The sequence below is a fragment of the Colossoma macropomum genome, unplaced genomic scaffold, assembly GCF_904425465.1.
Source record: "Colossoma macropomum unplaced genomic scaffold, Colossoma_macropomum, whole genome shotgun sequence".
Taxonomy (NCBI): Eukaryota; Metazoa; Chordata; class Actinopteri; order Characiformes; family Serrasalmidae; genus Colossoma; species Colossoma macropomum.
The window spans coordinates 23434199-23456463 of NW_023494789.1; the positions used below are offsets into that span (position 1 = coordinate 23434199).

The 22265-nt window shown below is 37.6% G+C and overlaps 1 protein-coding gene across 1 annotated transcript in view; it reads left to right on the top strand.

The window, feature by feature from the left end:
* Positions 1 to 22265, top strand: part of stx8 (syntaxin 8) — a 58148-nt gene continuing 35883 nt past the window's right edge. Inside the window, exons 1-6 of the mRNA XM_036570605.1 lie at positions 1 to 131; positions 3460 to 3559; positions 3973 to 4067; positions 7289 to 7399; positions 12077 to 12216; positions 12332 to 12424. Of these exons, the coding sequence (XP_036426498.1) occupies positions 115 to 131; positions 3460 to 3559; positions 3973 to 4067; positions 7289 to 7399; positions 12077 to 12216; positions 12332 to 12424 (556 nt within the window). The 5' untranslated portion in view covers positions 1 to 114. The remainder of the gene's footprint in view (positions 132 to 3459; positions 3560 to 3972; positions 4068 to 7288; positions 7400 to 12076; positions 12217 to 12331; positions 12425 to 22265) is intronic.

Sequence of the window (22265 nt, forward strand, 5' to 3'; positions counted from 1 at the left end):
TACTGACGGCGCAGTGAAACAGGAAGCTGCTGCGCGCTGCTGCTTTGTTTTGGTTTTTGTTATTTTAATAAAACTTTTCTGTAAACAGGATAAACAGATAAAATCGGGTGAAATATGTCGCAGGATCTCTGGTAAGTGTTTCGTTTAGTCTCTTTCTGTTCTCGTTAGGAATTCTGAGCGCGAAAATTAGCATCAGGACAAACAGAGAGTAAAGACTAATGAGAATAAAGAGGATTAAACTCAGATAAATTCAGATTAATATAGAGGAGTGAAGAGGAAACTGATCTCTATATGCATTTGAAATGTTGGATTATGCTGTCTCTTAGTCTGGTGTTTATCTTTATTCAGTCATCTGGATCCTCTCAAGGCAAAAAATCAGTAAATCAGTTCCTCCTGATGGAGTTTATGCTACACTCTGAACAAAGATGGTTCCTTGAAGGTTCTTTAGTAATGGGAATGGTTCTCCTACTGCTGCAATCTTGACATTGTCACAAAAGCAGAACCCTTTTTGGTGCTACATAGAACCAGCACAATGTACATCAGTCTGAAGAACGATTCCACCATGCAGAGAATCATTTAAACGTGCAGATGGTTCTATATAGAGCTCATGAATCTAAATAGAACCACTGCCTTTACTAAAGTACCCTTAAAGGACCATCTTTTTTAATTAGTGTACAGGAAGTCCTTTTAGTGCTGACACGATCATGAAATTTTAGCTGATGATTAATTGTCACAATAATTAATGATTAATGATGGGGTTTTCCAAAAACGTTCTGTAGAACCATATATATACATTCTCCATCAATCTGAAGAAAAATTTCTGAGAACCATTTAAGCATGGAAATGGTTCTTTGGGTGTTCGGGGTTCTATATAGAACCATTGTCATTGCTAAAGAGCTCTTGAAGAACCACCTTTTTAGGAATGTATTTAAGTGCTGAGTAAGTGAAAGCTTTTAGTCAGTCAGCTGATCTCAGTCTTAACATTTCAGTCCTGTGGTTCTAACCTATTGAGATTAATTGGTTAATATTCTTCACATTTTGGCTATAAAACTAAATGCTGTGAATGTTGTAAATGGTCTTTATTGTCCTCTGAAAGCTGCTGACTGAATCCACTGAATCCACCTGTTGTCGTTATCATGCTGTCCTCCCTCTTCATTCTTATTAGACAGCACCCTGGAAACAAACAGATAGAGAATTAAACTGAGATAAATTCAGATTAATTAAGGGGAATTAAGAGAAAACAGATCTTAATATACTGCAGATGTCGGAATATACCGTCATCTAGTCTGCTGTTTATCTTTATTCAGTCATCTGGATCCTCTAATGGCAGTAAATGAGTAAATGAGTAAATCAGTTCCTCCTGATGGAGTTTAAGGTGTTTAAGTGTGTAAGTAAAGCTTCCAGTCAGTCAGCTGATCTCAGTCTCATGACTTCAGTCCTGTGGTTTTAACTGAGACTACTCAGTAATATTCTCCACATTTCGGCTGCAAAACTCTCAGTTTGGTTAAATATATAGAATATATGTAATTAAATCCATGAAAAATGCCAAACTGTCCCATAAATAAATGCTGTAAATGGTCTTTATGGTGATCTGAAGCTGCTCTCTGAATCTACAGCTTCATGTGTGAAGCTAAACCTGCTGTTGTCTGTTGTCATGTGTCCTCTCTCTTCATTCTGTATGGTCAGGGTAGTTTGGTCAGTCTGACTGAGTGTCAGCAGTTTGTGCTAATAGTAAGCACATGCATCATAGCTTGACTGATTTGAATATTCTGTGACCGACACTGATTTTAAGGGGATATAATTCAGACAACTGTTAGTATCAGCAGATTTAATTTAGCATTTTAGATTAATATTCTGCTTTTTCATTTTGTTGTTATATTATAGCTGGCTTAGTTAAACAGCGCTTAGGCCTGTCACAGTCATTACAAAATTGCCTAATTACAATTATTTGAGATAATCATAGTTATCATTTTCCACATTAGATTTGACCATAATATTAACACAACACAACAACGCAGTGTTGAGTTGAGGTAAATAAGTGTAAATAAAAGAAAGCAGTAAATGCATTTATTGAGACACATTCTTAAAAACTCAGTACTCTAACAATATGGTAGCAGAAGGAGGTTTATTTTTGCTTATGTTTTCACTCTCAATAAAAAATAGAAGTTGTACCTGAATACACATGATGTGTTGGCTACATAGTTCACATAGCCAGGAAACAAGATGGCTAATAAGCTAATTTGGCTTGTACTTTAATAGATACATAAAATAAACAAGAAAAATCACTGTTACTTATGTGATAATTAGTCTTCAGCTAAAATTAATGATTGTGACGACCATGATGGTGTTTACTATCGGGATGCACAATCCTTTGGAATCATTATATAGTTCTTTACATTGTGAAATTGTTCTTTTGATTGATGGGGAATGTGTATATGGTCCTATATGGAACTTTTTTTGAAAATGGTTCTATGTAGCACCAAAAACTGTTCTCCTGCTGTACAAGCTTGAAATTGTCACAATAGCAAAACCGTTTTTGATGCTATATAGAACCATTTTCAAAAACAACACATCATACTCCATCAATCTGAAGAACCATTTCACCCTCCGGAGAACCATTTAAGCATGAAATGGTCCTATAAAGAACTTGTGCCTTTACTAAAGAACCCTTGAAGAACCATCTTTTTTCAGAGTGTAGTGATGCACAATCATGTTGGAATGATATTGATATCAGCAAATAACTGCTTTAAAAAAATTATTGCTTTGGCCAATATTTCAAAAACAATGTTTGGTGATGTATTTATTGAACTCGAGTGTAAGAGCAGAGTGTTGAGGTGATGCTGGGTTACTGCACTGAAATATCTGGAGTTTATTCATTTTACTACATTTATAACCCTGCAGAAATAAATATTTCTCTGTAGTGATAAAGCCAGTAGATTTAGTGCCAGTTACTGCATTTATTAACGTTTATGTAGCAGCATCAGCAAATCTGTGCATGAACAATATTGCCCGCGTTTTTTTTATACTTGTGCATTTCTATCTGACTGATATGATTTTCAGTTCTTATTTGTGAGATTTATTTACTTTTTCTGCTGGTTTTCTTCACGTTAGTGGCGCTTATAATATAAGATGGGCATCAGTATTGTTACTAATTGGGGGAACTTTGTACATAGCAGTCTGTTGAAGCTTAATATGAGCCAACATTATCAGTCAATCAATATATTGGTCGGGCCCTAATGTGCATACACTGAAAAAACATGATATACTTATGCAGTAACATGAAAATGCTGTTTATTGTAGATTGCATGGGAATATTAAGCTGCATGCTGCAAATAATTTTTTTTCTGTTTTTTTCTATTTCTATTTTTGCAGCAAATCTAAATAACGAAAACCAAAACTGCTTTAGAAAGGCAGCTTTTTTGTATTTTATATTAATTGCACTGTTGTTTATATTATTAGGTTACAGAATTATGATGCTACTTGCCGACTGGCGCAAGAGATCGCAGAAAACATCCATGAGCGGAACAGACTGCAAAGAACAGGCAGCAACCCTGCCAAGGTGAGGAATTATCCTCACGAGAAAAATGGAGTAGATTACTCATTAATGTATATAATAATATTTAATAAAGTGCTCTCACACTCCAACACTCATTTTTAATTTCTAATTTTCTTAGGCTGTTTTCAAGTGTAAACACACAGAAAAAGCTTGGTGAATTGCATTTAATGTATGTTTCACTAATGTGCAAATAATTGCTTCATTTGTGTGTTCAGTGTATTTGTAGAAATAATTCTGAATCACTAAAATAGTCAGATCAAGTGGAATTGCCTGGAAGTGAAATTTGAGATTTATTGATTCACTGATTCATTTCTTAAAGAATCATAATCAAATTGAGTCATTGTGAGATCCCTGTAGTTAATAAAATTCATAGAAACTTTCTAATGTGTTCAAATTGTTTCTAATCTGTGTTCCAGCTGAACATGACTCTGAGAGCGTCGCTGCAGAAGCTAAAGCAAAACATTGCGCAGCTGAGAGAGACGCTGGTTCGAGCCTCATCCCAGCGCCGCATGTATCCTTTCACCGCGGCACTTACATACACCTCTTTGCCATCACCTCTTTTGGTACCTTTCAGTGGCTGATTCTGTAGTGGCACATGAATCATAACTTGACTGATGTGAATATTCTGTGACTGATACTCATTTTATGGTGATAAAATTTCAAATAACTGTTAATATCAGCAGATATATTTTTGTATTTTAGATTTATATTGTACTTTTTCATTTTATTCTTTATATTCTTGTAGGCTTAATTAGACAACACTCAGGCCTGTCACAGTTATTACATAATCACCTAATCACAATTATTTGAGATGATTGCAGTTATCATTTGACACTAGATTTCAGAATAATAGTAAGCTGCAACAAACAAAATGTGAATTGAGTGTTTTGAGTCGAGATAAATAAGTGTAAATAAAAGAAAGCAGTAAATTCATTAGTTGAAACTCACCATGGGACTCATGAAACATGCATGTGTGCTGACAGAATGAGGTTTATTTTTGCTCTCACTAAAAAATAGACGTTGTGCCTGAATACACATGATTCTGCATTAGCTACATAGCACACATAGTTAGGAAGCAGGATTTTTAATAAGCTAATTTGGCCACTTCGGCTTATTCATTAACAGGCGAATGGAATAAAGAACAATCCCCATCATTAATTACAGTTATTTATGTGACAGTTAATCATCATAAAATTTCATGACCATGTCAGCACTACAGCACTTACTGTACACAAAAAAAGATGGTAAAGTAAAGGCAGTTGTTCTATTTAGACGTATGAGTTCTATAAAGTTCCATTTGCATTCCTGGATGGTGAAATCATTCTTCAGATTGATGTACATTGTGATGGTTCTGTATAGCACTGTCAAGCTTTTAACAGCAAATGAACCCTTTTTAGTGCTTTGTAGAACCATTTTCCAAAAGAAGTGTTTAGGTGATGCCGGGTTACTGCACTGAAATATCTGCATTTATTCATTTGACTACATTTACAAAGAACCATTTTTGTAAATGAGATGAGATGTGGAAGTGAAGAACCTTTTTCAAGGTTAAAGAACCTCCAAATGAGGCAATATATCACTTAAATATGGCAATTAAAGATTATCCTAGAGTAAGAAGTGTATGTACAAGCTGAGAACCCATTAGGAACCTTTATTTTTAAGTGTGTAGTAAGGAAAGTATTTTATAAGAGTCTAAAGGATGACAGTTTTAGTTCACGCGCATTAAACTGTATTTACGTTCAGAATCATTTGTAGAGTTGCTGTTTTAATCCTGAAAAAACCCTGGACACAATGAAAAACCTGTCATAAAAAATAAGAAACGCTGACATATGGAAATGCTCTGATTCCGAGATGTTTTGTGTCCAGGAATGGAATTCATTTTTTCCCTGGACAGACAACCATAATCCAGGTTGGTCCAGGAAAATCCCGTTATTGGTGTTATTTTTTCTGCACTTTCCTGAAAGTGTGGCAGCAGTGATTGGAAAAGTAGAACAGACGATGAATCACTTTAATAGCCAATTGTATCTCTGTAATGGATAATTTTTCTCTTTGTGTATCCTGACCTTGTTCCTTACACGCTCCGTGTCCCAGACTCCTCCCTAAACCTCTGCACACTCATCCCCAGTGGTATTCCTGTTAAGTTTCACTTACATTAATAATGCAGCTGCTGTAATGCAGAGAGAGACAGCAGTACAGCTCTACACAGAACACCGATACAGCCACTCCACTGTACTTCCTGATACTCACCTGTAGAGGGCAGTGTAGTGTAATCAACTGTAATTCTGTACATCAGCGTAGACACACAGGCAGCGTACTTAACTGTTCATTTGTGTCTGATTGTTGGGGCACATTGACCCCAGCCTACTAATATAAACTAATGAGTAATATAAACTATTATAAACCAGTGCATATTATAAACTAATATAAACTAATATAAACCAGTAAGTAATATAAACTAATATAAACCAGTACATATTATAAACCAATATAAACTAATATAACTCAATGCATAATATAAATTAATATAAACTACTATAAACCAGTGCATATTATAAACTAATATAACCTAATATAAATCAGTGTGTATTATAAACTAATATAACCTAATATAAACCAGTACGTATTATAAACTAATATACACCAGTGCATATTATAAACTAATATAACCTAATATAAATCAGTGCGTATTATAAACTAATATAACCTAATATAAACCAGTACGTATTATAAACTACTATAAACCAGTGCATATTATAAACTAATATAAACCGGTGTGTATTATAAACTAATATAAACCAGTAAGTAATATAAACTAATATAAACCAATAAGTAATATAAAGTGATATAAATCAGCTAACTAATATAAAAAGTAACTTATATAAAACTAATGTACAAGAGTTAATTAATGTGAAAAATTTAAAGTAATAAAATAATATAAGCTAGTGACTGAAATATTCTAAAATTAACTATTAACTAGTAAATTCCGGTAACTAATATGAAGTAATGTAAAACAACTAAATTTTTCCAGCAACGAATATAGTCAAATATAAGTCAAACATCTAATATAAACTAATATAAATTATAAACTTTTATTATTATTATTATTATTATTATTATTACACTCTTCAAAAAGATGATTCTTCAAGGGTTCTTTAGTAAAGACAGTGGTTTAATATAGAACCATGAACTCAAAGAACCATTTGCATGATTAAAGGGTTCTTTGTATGGTGAAATGGTTCTTCAGATTAAAAGAGAATGTGTTGGCTCTATATAGCACCAATAAAGATTCTGCTATTGTTATGATGTCAAGCTTGTAACAATACAAGAACCTTTTTTGGTGCTATATAGAACAATTTTCGTATGAACCAGTATGTAATATAAACTAGTATAATCCACTTACTAATAACTGTAATTAATATAAACTAATTATGAACTATTATTAAACCAGTAACTAATAGTCAAGTATTTCAACTATCTAATATAAACTAATAACTAATATTAACCAGATAAGTCATTTAAACTAAAACAGGAACTAATATAAGCTGATATTAATCAATAATTAATATATAAACTATTATAAACCAGTAACTAATAGGCTATCCTTAAGGGTGGCATATAAGCCAGTATATATTTCTTTTTCTTTTTAAGGGGTGTCTGTTTGTTAATATGTATGTGTCTATGTGCTGATATTACGTGCTGTATTAATGCGTATATCTCCTTAATGAATGAGCTCAGTATGCAGTCAGAAGCCGACAGAAGGCAGAACCTGGTTGACAACCTGGTGACGAGAGAAAAGCAGCTGTGTGCCTCGTTCAGCCGGGACGGCACTGACTCGGAGCCCTCACGGTAAAAATACATTCCTCCATTCATCTGTCGTCAATAACTGATCTGGGGTCAGAATCTCCTCACTACATTGCAGTCATGATCATTATTAATTGAAAGGATAAACAGTCTCTGCGTGTGAGGTTTATGTGGAGAGGAAGGCAAAACAGTCTAGTAGCCCTAGGTGAGGATTGTGCAATTGAAGCACACCTCTAATCCTGGATGGGGTTAACTTTGAGCTTAAGTTATCTGGCTAACTGAAATTTTTTTATTGTTATTATGGCTGGTAAAGGCTGGAGTCACTGAATCACTGAATTTGGGAAACATTCTTATGGTATTGTATCTCCTAAAAGGCAACTTCACCGGAGAGGGTAAAAATATTCTTTACTTTATATGTAAGTGAATGTAAAAAGAGTTATTTTTCAGGATTTCTATTGATCCATTCAGCACACAATTTAAAGGGTGGCCGCTGTGCCCAAATATTGACAAATAAAAACCACAGAAAATTGGATATACTTGTTTTTTTTTGTTGTTTTTTTGGTTTTTTTTGGACACCGCTGATATGCATCATAAAATTTTGGGCAAAACGCAGAAAAGAAGAGACGTGTAAAACGGCTGAAAAACCTATGAATGTAGTGTTTATTAAATTAATGCTTATTGTGTAAGAAGGAACAGGAGGAAAACTCAATTAATCGGTAAAAAAATAAAATAATCCATTAAGATGATATCATAATGAGCTTCCACTTCAATTTATTCAGTTGCTGTCCTCCTTATTTTTCACATGACCACTGTGTTTTGCGATAATGGCTGAAATATCTGGTTGGGGAAGGTAACGAAAGTGCACATTTATTTTTAAGTAATAATTTTGTCCTGTTAAACGTCTCTGAGGCATTCTGGAACAACATGTAGTTCATGGCTGTCAATACAACCGAGTGAAGATGAAATTACAGCAAGAACAGCAACGCTACAAGCATTAGCGCCCAGCTTCATGAGAATGTAGCTTCATAATGACTCCTTGAAAATGTCCAGTTGTTGGCGCTGAAATCTGAGCCCTTAAAATGCAACCAGATGAAGAACTGTCAGTTGAACATCACTGTGTGCTGTGAACAAACTTTTTTTAACTGGTTTACACATGAATTTCTATATATATTCTGACCTCACCAGAGCAGTCTGAGCAGGTAGCAGAATGCTAACCGGCTAACAGGCTAACCCTACAATAATAAAAGACAAACTTCAAGTTCAAGCCTTTAAATAAAGTGTTCCTTAAAAACTGAGACACACAAAGTAAAGAATAGAGCTTACATGCCTGGTACGAGCTAAAAATGTCTGTATGTAAACTAGAGCTGACTTAAAAATCACAAATAGTGCTGAGCTAGCCCCGCTAGCTTGATGCTAACATAGCTACCATGGTGAAAATAGGAGCATTATCAAAGCGCTGGTTTAAAAACAGATTCCTACATTAGACATTGCTGTGTAAAGGCTCTGCTTTAAGGTTCTCTGTCACAGTTTAAATGAAATGACTTTGTTAGCGTGAATAATGAGTGTGTAAATAAGATCCTCTGACTAAAGCGTTTCTCTCACGCAGGTTCAGGTTTCTGTTCATAGATTGATTGAACTACAAACATCAGCACACACATATTCAAGTATCCCAACAATAAAAAATGTTGATATTTTTATTTATTTCCATATTTCTATCATGTTAGGCTGTTATAAGCATTGAACGAATTGTCTGTTTGCGCTTTGCCGGATGTTCTGTCCATAAGTCACTCAAAGCAGGGATAAGGTGGATACAGTGGTTGTTGTTTACAGGCTCTGTAACTGATCTAAATGTGTCTTTTTTAGGAGTGGGCGATGTGACAATATTCTATTGCTATCTTGATAAATTATTTCACAAATAGCGATTCACAATGATTGTGACATATTTGCGTGATGCATGCTGGGCATTATAGTGAGCGAACATTGATGGACAAAAACATGGAAATTATATAAAATTGTGAATTGTATCAAACTGATGCTGCTAGTTTTAGACTGGAATGTCCCAATAAAGTTTAATTCTGCCGTTTTAATTCCTGCACAGTTAAGTGGTTAAGATGTAACCAGAGTCGTTCAGAGTGGTTTGGTATGAAATGCTCCGTTCTAGAGAAGCTTACCGAATCAGAATTGTTCACAGTGGTGGTGATAGGAACCAGACGTCCGCCTCTAAAAGCTCCCTCACAGAAAGTTATTACATGGAATGGTTATGAGTATGCTGCCTAATGTCTGAGAAAATTGATTTATGATAGTTTTCAGATGATTTTGGCCATAAACTCCATTCACGATGGAGAGATATTTATATGCAGGGTGCTGTGAGGCAAAATAGTCCCCAAAGAAAACTTATTATGGTGGATTTGGATAGTAAATAAAATGTCTATATTTGTGTTGTAGTCATGGCGACCCCTGGTTCTTATCACCACCACTGTAAAGAAATCTGAACCATTTCACACCAAACCACTCTGAGTTATGGGGGAATTTTGAAAAATCTGTTGAATGTTGCGAATCATTACACTCCAAATATATTGTCATACCGCCCACCGCTAGTTCTGGTGTGAGTCTGTTTTTAAACAGCCACTGTTGTATATAATAAGCCTTTTAGTGTGTTATAGCGAGGGGCTTTTATGTTTTTACAGATTCCGTTCATATCTCGCTGGTGGGCCGCAGCTAGCTCATGCTAACGGCTGCTAATGGGTTGCAGTTGTTTGATGGAGCGAGGGAGAGAGTGATTTTAGGAGAGAAGTGTGGCTGGTCTGTCTCTGTGTGGTCCTTATGTTTTGGGGTGGGGGGGTTAGATGTGCTTCAGAAACCAAAGCTCTTCCACCTTTCCTGTCAGACCGAGCGGATTATCATATTCGATAAACTTTTCCTTGGAAGATTAGCTGCTAATCAAGCGCAAAGTGACATGCTTTCGCAGCTTCTTTCCCCCTGACCCCTTGACCCCACGACCCCACCTACCCCCAATATCCTCTCCTTTCAGTTTGATCATGATGCGCAGAGCGATAATTGGCAGGCCGGCGGGTGGTGGGGTGAGCGTGTGAGCACGGCAGGAGGGGAATTGGATAAACGTTAATCCTCACGCTGTGCAGAGTGCTGGAGGAAGTGGAGAGTGGACAGTTTCCAAACATGTCAGACAGATTCCAGTCCACTCTCTCACTGAGGTTACTGTCCACTAGCACTGAGAGAGAGAAGAAGAGAGAACTGTAAAAAGACTAAACTTCAGATAATTGATGATAGTGATGCCAATTGCTGAGAGTTTCCATCTGCTCTGATTGTCGTCTGAAAAACACACCATACACAGCGCAATAACTACCAAACCATACCAAGAAGCACCAAACCATGCCAATAACTAACTCACTTACTCATCAGCTAAGCCACTTATCCTTTTGGGTCATGGCGGTTGCTGGAGCCTATCCCATCGCTCATTGGGCAAAAGGCAGTAAACACCCTGGGCAGGTCGCCAGTACATCACAGGGCCATACCAAAAACTACCAAACCATTCCAATGACTACTAAACCATACCAGTAATTACCAAACCATAGCAAGAATGACCAAACCCTATGAATAACCACTAAACCATAGCAAGAACCACTAAACCATACCAATAACTACCAAACCATAGCAAGAGCTACCAAAACATACCAAGAACTATCAAACCCAACTATAAACTGCCAAAACCATACTAAAAATAAAGAGAGAGAGAGAAAAAAGGGAAGAGAGAGACAGAGAGAAAGAAGAATAGAAAATAGAATAGAAGGTATCAGAAAAATGTTGTTCAGGAATCGGTACTGAAGTCAAGCTGTTGATATTAAAGACTGTGAATGTTACCAGCGCTGTTTAGAACTGTGGTATAAAGTGTTTTATAAATAAAACTGGACCGAATTGCAAACAGTATCTCTGCCTGGAGCTTCACTCTGAAGACGGCTCTGATGCTGACGCACTAATGGTATTGTTGCCTTCTGCCTGTTGGTGTTATAAAGAGGCATGAAGTGGTCTTCTCTGTAAAGTGGCCACTGTGGCTGAACAAACACAGAATAAACAGACTGAACAGCTCCGAAGTGGTGGATGTTGTTTGTTGTCTTAAAGGCAGAAAATTGCCTGGGCTGTTTATTCATAAAGGCACATGAGTGTCACAGATGTGTGAGTGTGGCTAGAGGCAGTCTAAAGTCAGGCTTTACAGTTTATTCACACTTATAAAGTCAGCAATGTGTGGTTGATTTGATGTGTGCATGTGGTGATTGGTGGGCAAATGCAATAGCTGTTGTGTTACTTTTTGTGTGTTTTGTTGTCATCAAATTTCATCATCATTGTGAGAATATTTTGTGATGATCAGTAGAAATGGATCGAAAGTCCTGAGAATAAAATAGTTATATTAAAGGGCACATATAATAAAAAACCTAATTTTTTCTTTCAAAGTTTCATATATAAGCATTGTTAAAATTTTAAAATGTACTGTTCACCCCACGGTCCATACAGTGCAAAAACAGCCTGTTTTGAATTCATTTTGTGATGTCACAGATTTTTAAAACCCCTACCATTCAGCCTACAGGAGTTTAGCCCCAGTTTAGGAGCATTAGATCTGCCTTTTAAACAAGGCACAATAGAGGGCAGCTAATCAGAACAGAAGTCATTTACATAAATCAGTCTTAAAGGTGACCTCATTTTCTGCAGGTCGAGCCTGATGTCAGGTGGGCTGGGGGCGGGGCCAGGTGGGGCAGGTTCTGTGAACCCGTGGCTGGTCAACGAATCAGAGGAGACACGAGGCCTGACGTTTGGAGAAATTAAACAGCAGCAGCAGCACATCATCGAAGGTAAATATAAACAGATTTATATATAGAAAATACAGTCTACAGCAGCCATGATTTATTTTCCTTGTTTTCTTTCTTTCTCTCTCTTTCTGTATCTCTCCCCCTCCACTCTCTGTAGCTCAGGATGCTGGTCTGGATGCTCTGGCTGCAGTGATCAGCAGGCAGAAGCGGATGGGTGAGGAGATCGGGAATGAACTGGACGAGCAGAACGGTGAGACAGCGGAGCCCAAAGTTTCAAACCCACCGCAATTTGGTTTACATGAAGTTTCTTTGTCTGCCCTGCTTTTTTATTTCATTATTTCATTATTTCATTATTATTATGTTCTGCTCTGGCAGTTGATTTTTTTTGAGTCAATTCTTCCCTGTAAAGCAAAAGTTCACAGTCTTTGTGTCCACCACATGTCCAAAAGTATGCGGACACCTCTGTATCCAACATTTCTTCTGAAATCAAGAGTATTAAATGAGTTCACTGGAGCTTCATCAATCCATATCCCGAAGGTGCTTAGTGGAGCTCAATCACTTCAAATCCCAGACATGCTCAATGGAACTTCATCACTCCAACTCCATCCCAAATGTATTCACTCCAACGTATCCCAATGTGTTCATTGGAGCTTCTTCACTCCATAATCATCCCAAAGGTGTTCAGTAGAGCTTCATCACTCCAACTTTATTAAAGTAACTGCTAGATTATTCGGTTATTAATATAATCAATAGTGACATCCCTAAAAGTGTTCAGTGTAGCTTAATCACTCCAACTCATCCCACTGTCTTTGTGTGTGGCTGCTCCAGAGCGTTATTGGCAATGTTTTTTTATGGAGATTATGTGGCTTATCATGCACGATTGAACACCCTTGGCGGTAATGGGCAAACCTTAAAATGGTCAAACCCTTTCATTAGTATGTTACACTGACCTCAGTATGTTTCGAGCTGCTGACAGTAACTTGGTGGCTCTGTTTTCTACTAACATTCAGTTCGTAAAAAAGATATTTTGCTGAACAAACTCACTCTGCTCAGATCACATTATTGCACATATCAATTTAAGAGAATGGAACAATATTTGAATGGGAGGTCCAGTCATGGTCAGGTTTTCAAGCTCTGACCTCAGTTGTGTGTTTTGAGATGTTTTTGGAGGGTTCAGCAATGCGTTCCTGTTGCTCTGTAAAGAGAAGAAGGAGAAGGATGAAGAGTCAGAAATCTTTCAGGTCATGAGGGAACTCTGGAGAAAAGCTGAAGCTGAGTGGCTGCACATCATTAGCTCTCCACAGCTGATGTTTATGGTGAAGCTCCCATTTGGAAACCACTTGTGACCAAATGCAGAACCCAGAGTTAGCAGAAACACATGACCCGCTGTAATAAGGAGCTCAGGCATTACTGCGCTAGGAGAAGGTGACATGGTCTGATGAGTTTTACCCTTTTTACCTCGTCCGACTGCTTTTGAACCACATTGTTCCCAAATGTCCGCTCTGACAGTGGCGCTGTTCTTGAAGAATGGCCCAGTTGAGGAAAATGTGTTTAGCAGCTTTCCCTCGAAGGGCTGAAGCTGCTCTGAAGACAAAAGGCAGTACAGCTCATTAGCATAGATCTATATATACTGCCTTGAGTTATCATTATTTTATTTACCCTTTATGTATTTCCAGCATTTTCATGGCTAGGATAAATCGTTTGATTGAAGTGGTTTTCTTCATTATGATAGCGGTTTTCTGCCTGTTGGGCCGCAGTTGGACTGTTGTGGTGGAGCTGGTTAACGCCTAGAAGTCTGGAGTCATTTTTTGATACAATTTGATACCATATTTGATACTATATTGATTTACATTCTGTATGGAAAGGATCAAGCCTGCACTTGTGTACTTTTTCTGTTTATTTCAGTGCCAAAAAATAACTAGCACAGCAGAACAAGGCTGAATACACAACAGTAATCAAATTCAAATCATAATAAAGTATCCTATACTATCCTCTACACTAAATTATCCTGGTCTACTTATAAAGTGTGTATATATATATGTGTATATATATATATATATATATATATATATATATATATATATATATATATATATATATATATATACACACATTGTGGCTTGTGCAGATTAATGTTATGTTATAATGTTAAACTCAGTAAATAAATAGTAATTGTGCCTTCAAATTAGCAGAAAAATGTAGAGGGTGTGTTAACTTATTTTCACTTAGAAAGTCAACAAAACATGTCAGTTGACCAGGACTGCCCAAACTTTTATATATGACTGATATACCAGCCTATATTAATAATAAAGGACTAGAGTCCTTTAAAACTTGTGTTAGAATCAGCCATTTACATTTACGGCATTTTGCAGACTCTCTTATCAGAGCGGCTCACAATTTTATCACTTTACAGAGGTTGATGAAGTGTTAGGAGTCTTAGTGGAATGATGTAGGGTGCAGCGTGGAGGACAGAGGTGTTGTTACACTATACCAATCACTAAACGGTAATGAAGTTATACTTTTCATAGCCTTTAGGACACAAGCTTCACACTTTGTGACTTTTTTCAATGAGAGCCGATGTGGGATTCAAACCCCGCCCCCCGCCCCCTTGAAAGGGCTACAGAATTTTATATCAGTCAGGCTGTAGTGTAAACACCATGGAGAATTTGCACATTGCTATAAACCCTAGCTTTAATTACATGCTCTCTGTACATGTCTTTAGGCATTTTTTTTTTGTAGTCATCAAAGAATTTTGTTGTCCATCAACTGCTGAGAAATTGTACCAAATGATAGTTGAAACTGCCGACGATTGAAATGCTTTGTGGAGAAGCAGTGCCAGTTAAATGACTCATTCTGCCCTGACTGTGCTGAGGGGAAGTTAGGAAAGGTTCTTTGTTCTGAATTGGGATTAGAATGAAACGCCGACTTCACCAAAGCTCCCGTACTTTCACAACTCGAGACATTCCCTCTGTGACCTTCATATATTATACGGCATTTTAGAAAGGAAGTGCTGATGCAGGAGCTCTGTGTTGTTTTACACTGCCTGTCAAAAGTTTTGGGACACCTAGCTTTTCAAAATATTTTAGAATAATAAACATTTTATATAAAACTGCAAAATTGTAGGAAGAATTAATGAAAGTCCCACCTTGAGAATCAAAGGCCACACCCATTTTATCCCCTTGTGATGTCAGCTCATTAGTGCTAAAACCTTTCAGGTGTTTAAACCACGTTTGAACCAAAAGAGTTTCAATTTGAGCTTTTAACAATTTGGACAAGAAGTCTGTCAAATCATTATTTATTCATACTAAGAAAGATACTTTGATGAATGTAAAGCTGAAGGTGGCAGAGTTTACCCAGATATCCCCAACGAATGTAATAATAATGCCTGGTGGAGAGTTTAAAATGCGTTGTTTTAACAGTTGCTCTTGCTAATCTGGTTCCAGTCTAATTGATCATAGTAACCTCTTTGACTGTATGTGAAAGGAACGTGTAGAACTGCGCCATCTGCTGGCTGTGTTCGAAACATTTTGAATTGCCATTCATTTTACAATATGAAAACCTTTAACGTAACATTACGGATCGTATGAACATTATAGAGCGCTTTTTAAATGAAACAATAGAAGTCATATCGCCCTCTACACTTCCTGTAGTGTATTACAGTCTGTCAGAATGACTGTGTGGATCTTATAAACATTATAGAGAGCTTTTTAACTGAAACAGTAGAAGCCGTATCGCCCCCTACACTTCCTGTAGTGAATTACAGTCTGTGTGGGTCATATGAACATTGTGGAAGTTTTATAAATGAATGTGTAATAGTGGCATCATCAGTATGACATAGTATCAAATACCACTGATTATAGGGGCAACATGACTCTGTGTTGTACAATCTTTTATGTGCATCAACTCCAATTCATTGTTAATCTTCTTTTTAAATGCATAAAAGGGGCGAATGATCTGTCCACTTTGCTTCCCAATTGGAGAAGCCGCTAAGCTTTACCCAAAAGGCCACACAGTGTTCTTTACAGGTCTTAAGTACTCGTCCACTGCAGCCACAAACTGCTGCACGTTCTCTTCCAGAGCACCTGTTAGATGTCTCACCCTCAGTGGAGCTCAGGATTTGTGGTTTGTTTGCTATTATTAGACCCAGATATTATACGCATTATTTGAGAACAAATCTCAGAACACATTTTTTCCGGCAGAAATAAAGCACCTCCATCGGTTCCTGGAGCCTGTAGAGACATGATGCTTGTGCTGGACGCTCCATTACAGCTTTGGATTGAGTGACGCAGTTAGCTATGTAATGAGATAGTTTAATGCCCTGGAAAAGAGAGAGGAAAATGGATTGAATTTGCTTTTAAAAAAAGAAAAGTTGATTCTTCCTTCATCTGACAGGCGGCGTACGACCCTTTTGCCCTCTACAGCGTTCTTTTTCCCTTGTTTTTGCCCCAGACGGTGCGGTTTGGGCAGCAGTGTTTGGCTGTAAGCAGATTAAACTCCGGATCAGAGGAAGTGAAGGCCAGTGCGTCGCTCCTTTTTAGGTAAAGGGCTGGAGAAGAGGGGTCAGGGGTTAGAGGTCATTGGAACTTGGCTGGCATAGACAGACTGGAGATTCCTGCTGCCCATAAAGGAGAATGCGGGGCCACGGTGGTAGTTATACTACTGTCACAGGACATTCTATTAATTTAACAGCATGCTACATATAATAAACTGCTGGTAGGCTAACAATCATGTAGAGCATACTGCAGGCAGTCTTCTGCTGTAGGAGCTTTATATGACTGCTGCTCCATTGATATAGAGAATACTGCAGCATTATAGGACTTCATCTGTAGTTAAATTGGTCCTTTAGGACTCATAAGATCTTCTTAAATTACTCCTGTATGACTTCCATTCATAAATATATCTTACTGTAGTTAAGTTATTCCTATATGACTTCTATTCATATAAAACTTTCTATATTTAAATTACACCTGTATGACTTTTATTAATACAAAACCTGCTGGAGTTAAATTCTTCAAATATAACTTCCATTCATAAACAGCTTGCAACAGTACAGTTACCTCTGTATGACCTCCATTCATATACAGCTTGCAATAGTACATTTACTTCTGTATGACCTCCATTCATATACAGTTTGCAGTAGTACAGTTACTTCTGTATTACCTCCATTCATATATCGCTTGCAATAGTACAATTACTTCTGTATGACTTCCATTCATATACAACTTGCTATCTTTAAATTCCACCTACAGGACTCACACTTTTATGTAGCTTGCTATAGTTTACTTATTGCTTATTACTGTTGGTAAATTTCTCCTATTTGACTTTCATATACAACTTTCTATATTTTCTTAATAACTCCCATTTCACTTCCATTCATAAAGACCCTACTGTAGTTACATTCTTCATATATGACTTCCATTCATATATTACTCTCTATATGTTAATAACTGTCATATCACTTCCATTCATATAGACCCTGCTGTAGTTATATTCTTCATATATGACTTCCATTCATACACAGCTTACTACAGTTCAGCGCTTACATGAGTTCAGTTCATATTCAGCTTGTAGTAGTTAAATTACACCTGTATAACTTTCTTTCTGAGAGATTAATGACATTGATTTTCTCCTATAACACTTTCATATAAAGACTTCTGTAGTTCAATTACTCTTATAGTACTGCCGTTCATCTAGAACCTGCTGTATTTCAGTTACTGTTATAGTTAGATATTTCGACTTCTGCTACAGAACGAAGACAGCCATGTTTCTTACTTTTTTTATAGTTAAAACAGATTGTTTTTTTACAGTGATATATTTGATAGACTTTCTTGCCAGATGTTCCGTGCGCTCATCGTGAAATCACTAAAATATGCTTTATGAAATGAGCTATTTATGCTATCAGCCTAACCACACAGCGCAAATCACACCAGTTCAACTTTCCAAACACAACACGGCAGAAATTAGTCCTGAGTGTATAACAAAATGCCTCGTATCAACCTTGCTGCAGCTTTTCTTGTTTCTAATGTCAACACGGCTGGAGTTTATTGGTGTGGAAGTTTCTCATGTTCTGCAGGCTGACGTCAGTGTGTGTGTGTGTGTGTGGAGGCTGAAGCGGGCGGCTGGTGACGGACAGGCCTGTAAAAGCTGCAGGGTAAATACAGTTACAGGCAGGTCACTACATGGTAGTAAGCGTGTCGCTGGCACACTTCTCTCAGAGCGGTGACCTCAAAGTTGGACACTGTTTGAATAACAACTGTTTAAATTAGGGGTGCACAAACTTTTTGTCGTCAATGGTTAAAGTGCAGTGTTGGTGGTGGGCCGAGGTCCAAAAACACAAAAAAGTCTATAAATAAGGTCGACGGGTCCCATATGAGTTTTTAGAAACGGATTTTGTGGCATTGCACTATATCTCATTATAAAATACATCGAAAAACAGGCTTAAAAAGAAAAAAGTATGTTTGCTCTTTCACTGTGTGGAAATTTTCTTATTCAGTCTGGTAAAGACACAGGTACTCCCTCTCTCTCTCTCTCTCTCTCTGTCTCTCTGTCTCTCTCTCTCTCTGTCTCTCTGTCTCTCTCTCTCTGTCTCTCTCTCTCTCTCTCTCTGTCTCTCTCTCTCTGTGTCTCTCTCCATCTGTCTCTCTTTCTCTATTAGTCTCTCTCTGTGTCTCTTTCTCCTCTCTCTCTCCTCTCTTTCTCTGTCTGTATCTCTCTCTCTCTTTCTCCCCACTCTCCCTCTCTTTTTCTCTATTAGTCTCTCCCTCTTTCTCATGTCTCTTACTTCTACTTCTCCCTCTCGTTTTCTCTTCTTTAAATATCTGTCTTTTTTGTTTTTCTCTATTAGCGTCTTCCTTGGTTTTTCTGGTTCTCCTCTTTGTGTCTCTCGCCCTCCCTCCCCCCTCCCTCCCTTCTCTTTCTGTAATATTCTCTTGCTCTTTCTTGTCTCTCTCATTTGTTCTTTCTCTCACTTTTTCTCTTGTTTCGGTATCTTTCTGTTTTCTCTCTTTCTTTTTATTAGTCTCTTTGTTTTCTTTTTCTCCTCCTTATCTCTCTCATTCTCTCTCTATTAGTCTCTCGCTCTCTTTCTTGTCTCTTTCGCTTTCTCCTCCCTCTCTCGTTTTCCTTTTCTCTTATTTCAGTATCTCTCTCTCTCTCTATCTCTCTCTCTCTCTCTCTCTTAGTCTCTTTCTCTCTCTTCTTTTTCTCCTCTATCTCTCTCTCTCTCTCTCTTAGTCTCTTTCTCTCTCTTCTTTTTCTCCTCTATCTCTCTCTCTTTCTCTATTAGTCTCTCGCTCTGTCTTGTCTCCCTTGCTTTCTCCTCCATCTCTCATTCTCTTTTTCTCTTATTTCAGTATCTTTCTCCTTTCTCTCTCTCTCTCTCTCTCTTTGTCTCTTTTTGTTTTCTCTTGCTCCTCTATCTCTCACTCTCCCTCCCGCTCTCTTTCTCTAGTAGTCACTCGTTCACTTTCTCGTCTCTCTCACTTTCTCCTCCGTCTCTTGTTCTCCTTTTCTCTTTTTTCAGTATCTTTCTTTGTTCTCTCACTTGCTTTCTCTTGGTCCCTTTCTTTCTCTCTTTCTCAGTGGCTATCTGTTCTCTCTCTCTCGCTGTCTGTATTTCTCTATCAGTATATCTCTCTGTCTCTTTTTCTATTAGTCTCTCTCTCTCTCTCGTCTCTCCTCCTCTCTCCCTTTTTAAACCTACAGTGTGGACAAACCATCATCAAAACAGCAAGACTGAACATTTAGAAAGATTTAAAGATTTAAGAAATCTCAGTTTTATTATTATTATTATTAATAATAATAATAATAATAATAATAATAACAATAATAATAATAATCTCTCATTTTCTCTGTTAGTTTCTCTTTTCCTCTCTTTCCGTATCTGTATTTCAGACACATATTACTGCATCTCCTTCATTTCTGGTTGTTTTATGATGAATGATTTTTCATCATTTCTTCCTTATTGTATTTCTTTTTTATTCTTTAATCGATGCAACTTTCCGTCCACTGTGAGGTCACATGTTCTCCACAGAACCTCTACGCTTTCCTGTGGTGTACGTGAGGAAACGAAACGCTCTCCTCTGTGACTTTTGACCCCTAGCTTCATCTCCAGACGGCGTTTATGACCGTATCGTTTTATTAAGAGATGCAACTCTGCCAATATTTGTGTTAAAGTGAGATCATTTGGTTGGGAAGAGAAACAAACCTTCATGCGGATTTAGACCTTCTGCTGGAGAAGGTCTGGAGTAAAGCCAGACGAAGACTTCAGCTCCAGACCTGCTTCGGTCTGACAGTCCTGGACTGGGTTTCTGTAGAGGAGCGATTGGCTTTAATAAGAGCTCTTACGAAACAGCCGTTTGTTTTCTGAATGACCTTTTTCAAGCAGTAGATGGACTGATGGACCATGACAAATTTATAAAAAGGAAACAAAACAGAGCAAGAACGTTCTTAAATTATTCTGAATTGCTAATCCGAGTACCACAGCTTGAGTTACATGTTGGAAGTTTCCTTCTTTAGTTGCAGCACTGAATTACAAAATTAATGTAAAGACTAATGTAAAGATTATTTACGTCTAATTTAAAATTACTTACTGCTCTCTATAAAAACAGACAGAACTGCTGATAAAATGTATAATTTTAGGCTTTCAAGATGGTGGTGGTTTGCGTATGGTGAGGCTATGGTGAGCATATGGTGAGGCTAAAGTGAGTCTGTGGTGAGCGTATGGTGAGTCTATGGTCAACATATGGTGAGGCTATGACAAGCGTATGGTGAGGCTATGGTGAGCATGTGATGAGGCTATGTTGAGTCTATGTTAAACATATGGTGAGTCTATGATGAGCGTATGGTGAGGCTATGGTGAGCTTGTGATGAGGCTGTGGTGAGCATATGGGGACTCTATGGTGAGTGTTTGGTGAGTCTGTGGTGAGCATATGGTTGCTTATGGTGAATGCGTAGTGAGCATATGTTCATTTATCGTGAGTCTTTGGTGAGCATATGATGAGTGAGTGGTGAGTCAATGGTGAGCGTACTTGTGTGTATGTTGAGTGCATATTGAGCATATGGTGAATCTATGGTGACTGCATCGTGTGTCTATGGTGAGCTTATGTTGAGCTTATGTTGAGAATAAAGTGAAAGCATGGTGTATGGTGAGTCTGTGGTAAATGTATTTACAGTAAGCGTGTGGTGAATCTATGGTGACTGTATGGTGTGTCTATGGTGAGCTTATGGTGAGTCTGTGGTGAGAATAAAGTGAAAGCATGGTGTATGGTGAGTCTGTGGTAAATGTATTTACAGTAAGCGCATAGTGAATCTATGGTGGGTCTATGTTGACTGTGTAGTGAGTGTATCATGAATGTATGGTGAGCATATGGTGAGTCTATGGTGGTTCTGTGGTGAGTGTAGGGGGGAGTCTGTGGTCTATAACTGTACAGTGCTGTGTGGTGCAGAGCCAATGTGAGAGCACCTTCATCAATCACGCACACTCATTCTCCTTCCTGGACTCCACACACACTCTTTCCTGGACTCTGTTCTGTCTGTCAGTGTCCCATACTAAACTCTGGATGGAACTGTTGGGCTGATGTTTGTAGAGTGAAGGCCACCCTGCTGTACGCTGACTGTAGTCTGTATGCAATTTAATATTTTGGAGTTTTGCCCTGATCAGGATGTTTAGGAGATGGCCTCATTTTTGTGGACCCCACATGTTGCAAATATGGAGACTTTATGCTCCAACTTGCTAATAAATATATGTTATTATAGATTTATCAGAAGCTACTCTTCTCCATAGGAATGCTAATGCAAAGTCTACATAGCGACCTTATTAGATCAGTGATGCTTTAGAAAAGCATGAGCAGACTTAGACTCATTTAGCCTTATTTGTGCTCACTTCATAGAAAAGCTTATTTCAACAGCTAGAAACATGAACCACTTTCTACATCATGCTCCCTGAAACCTAACAGCTCCTTTCACACATGCACCTTTATGCAGCAATTAAAGGTAATTCAACGGGGAGGGGTTCATTTTAAAGGAGCAATTTGTACGATTTTTTTGTTCAAAACATTACAAAATAACCTGAAATAATCAACAGAATGTGA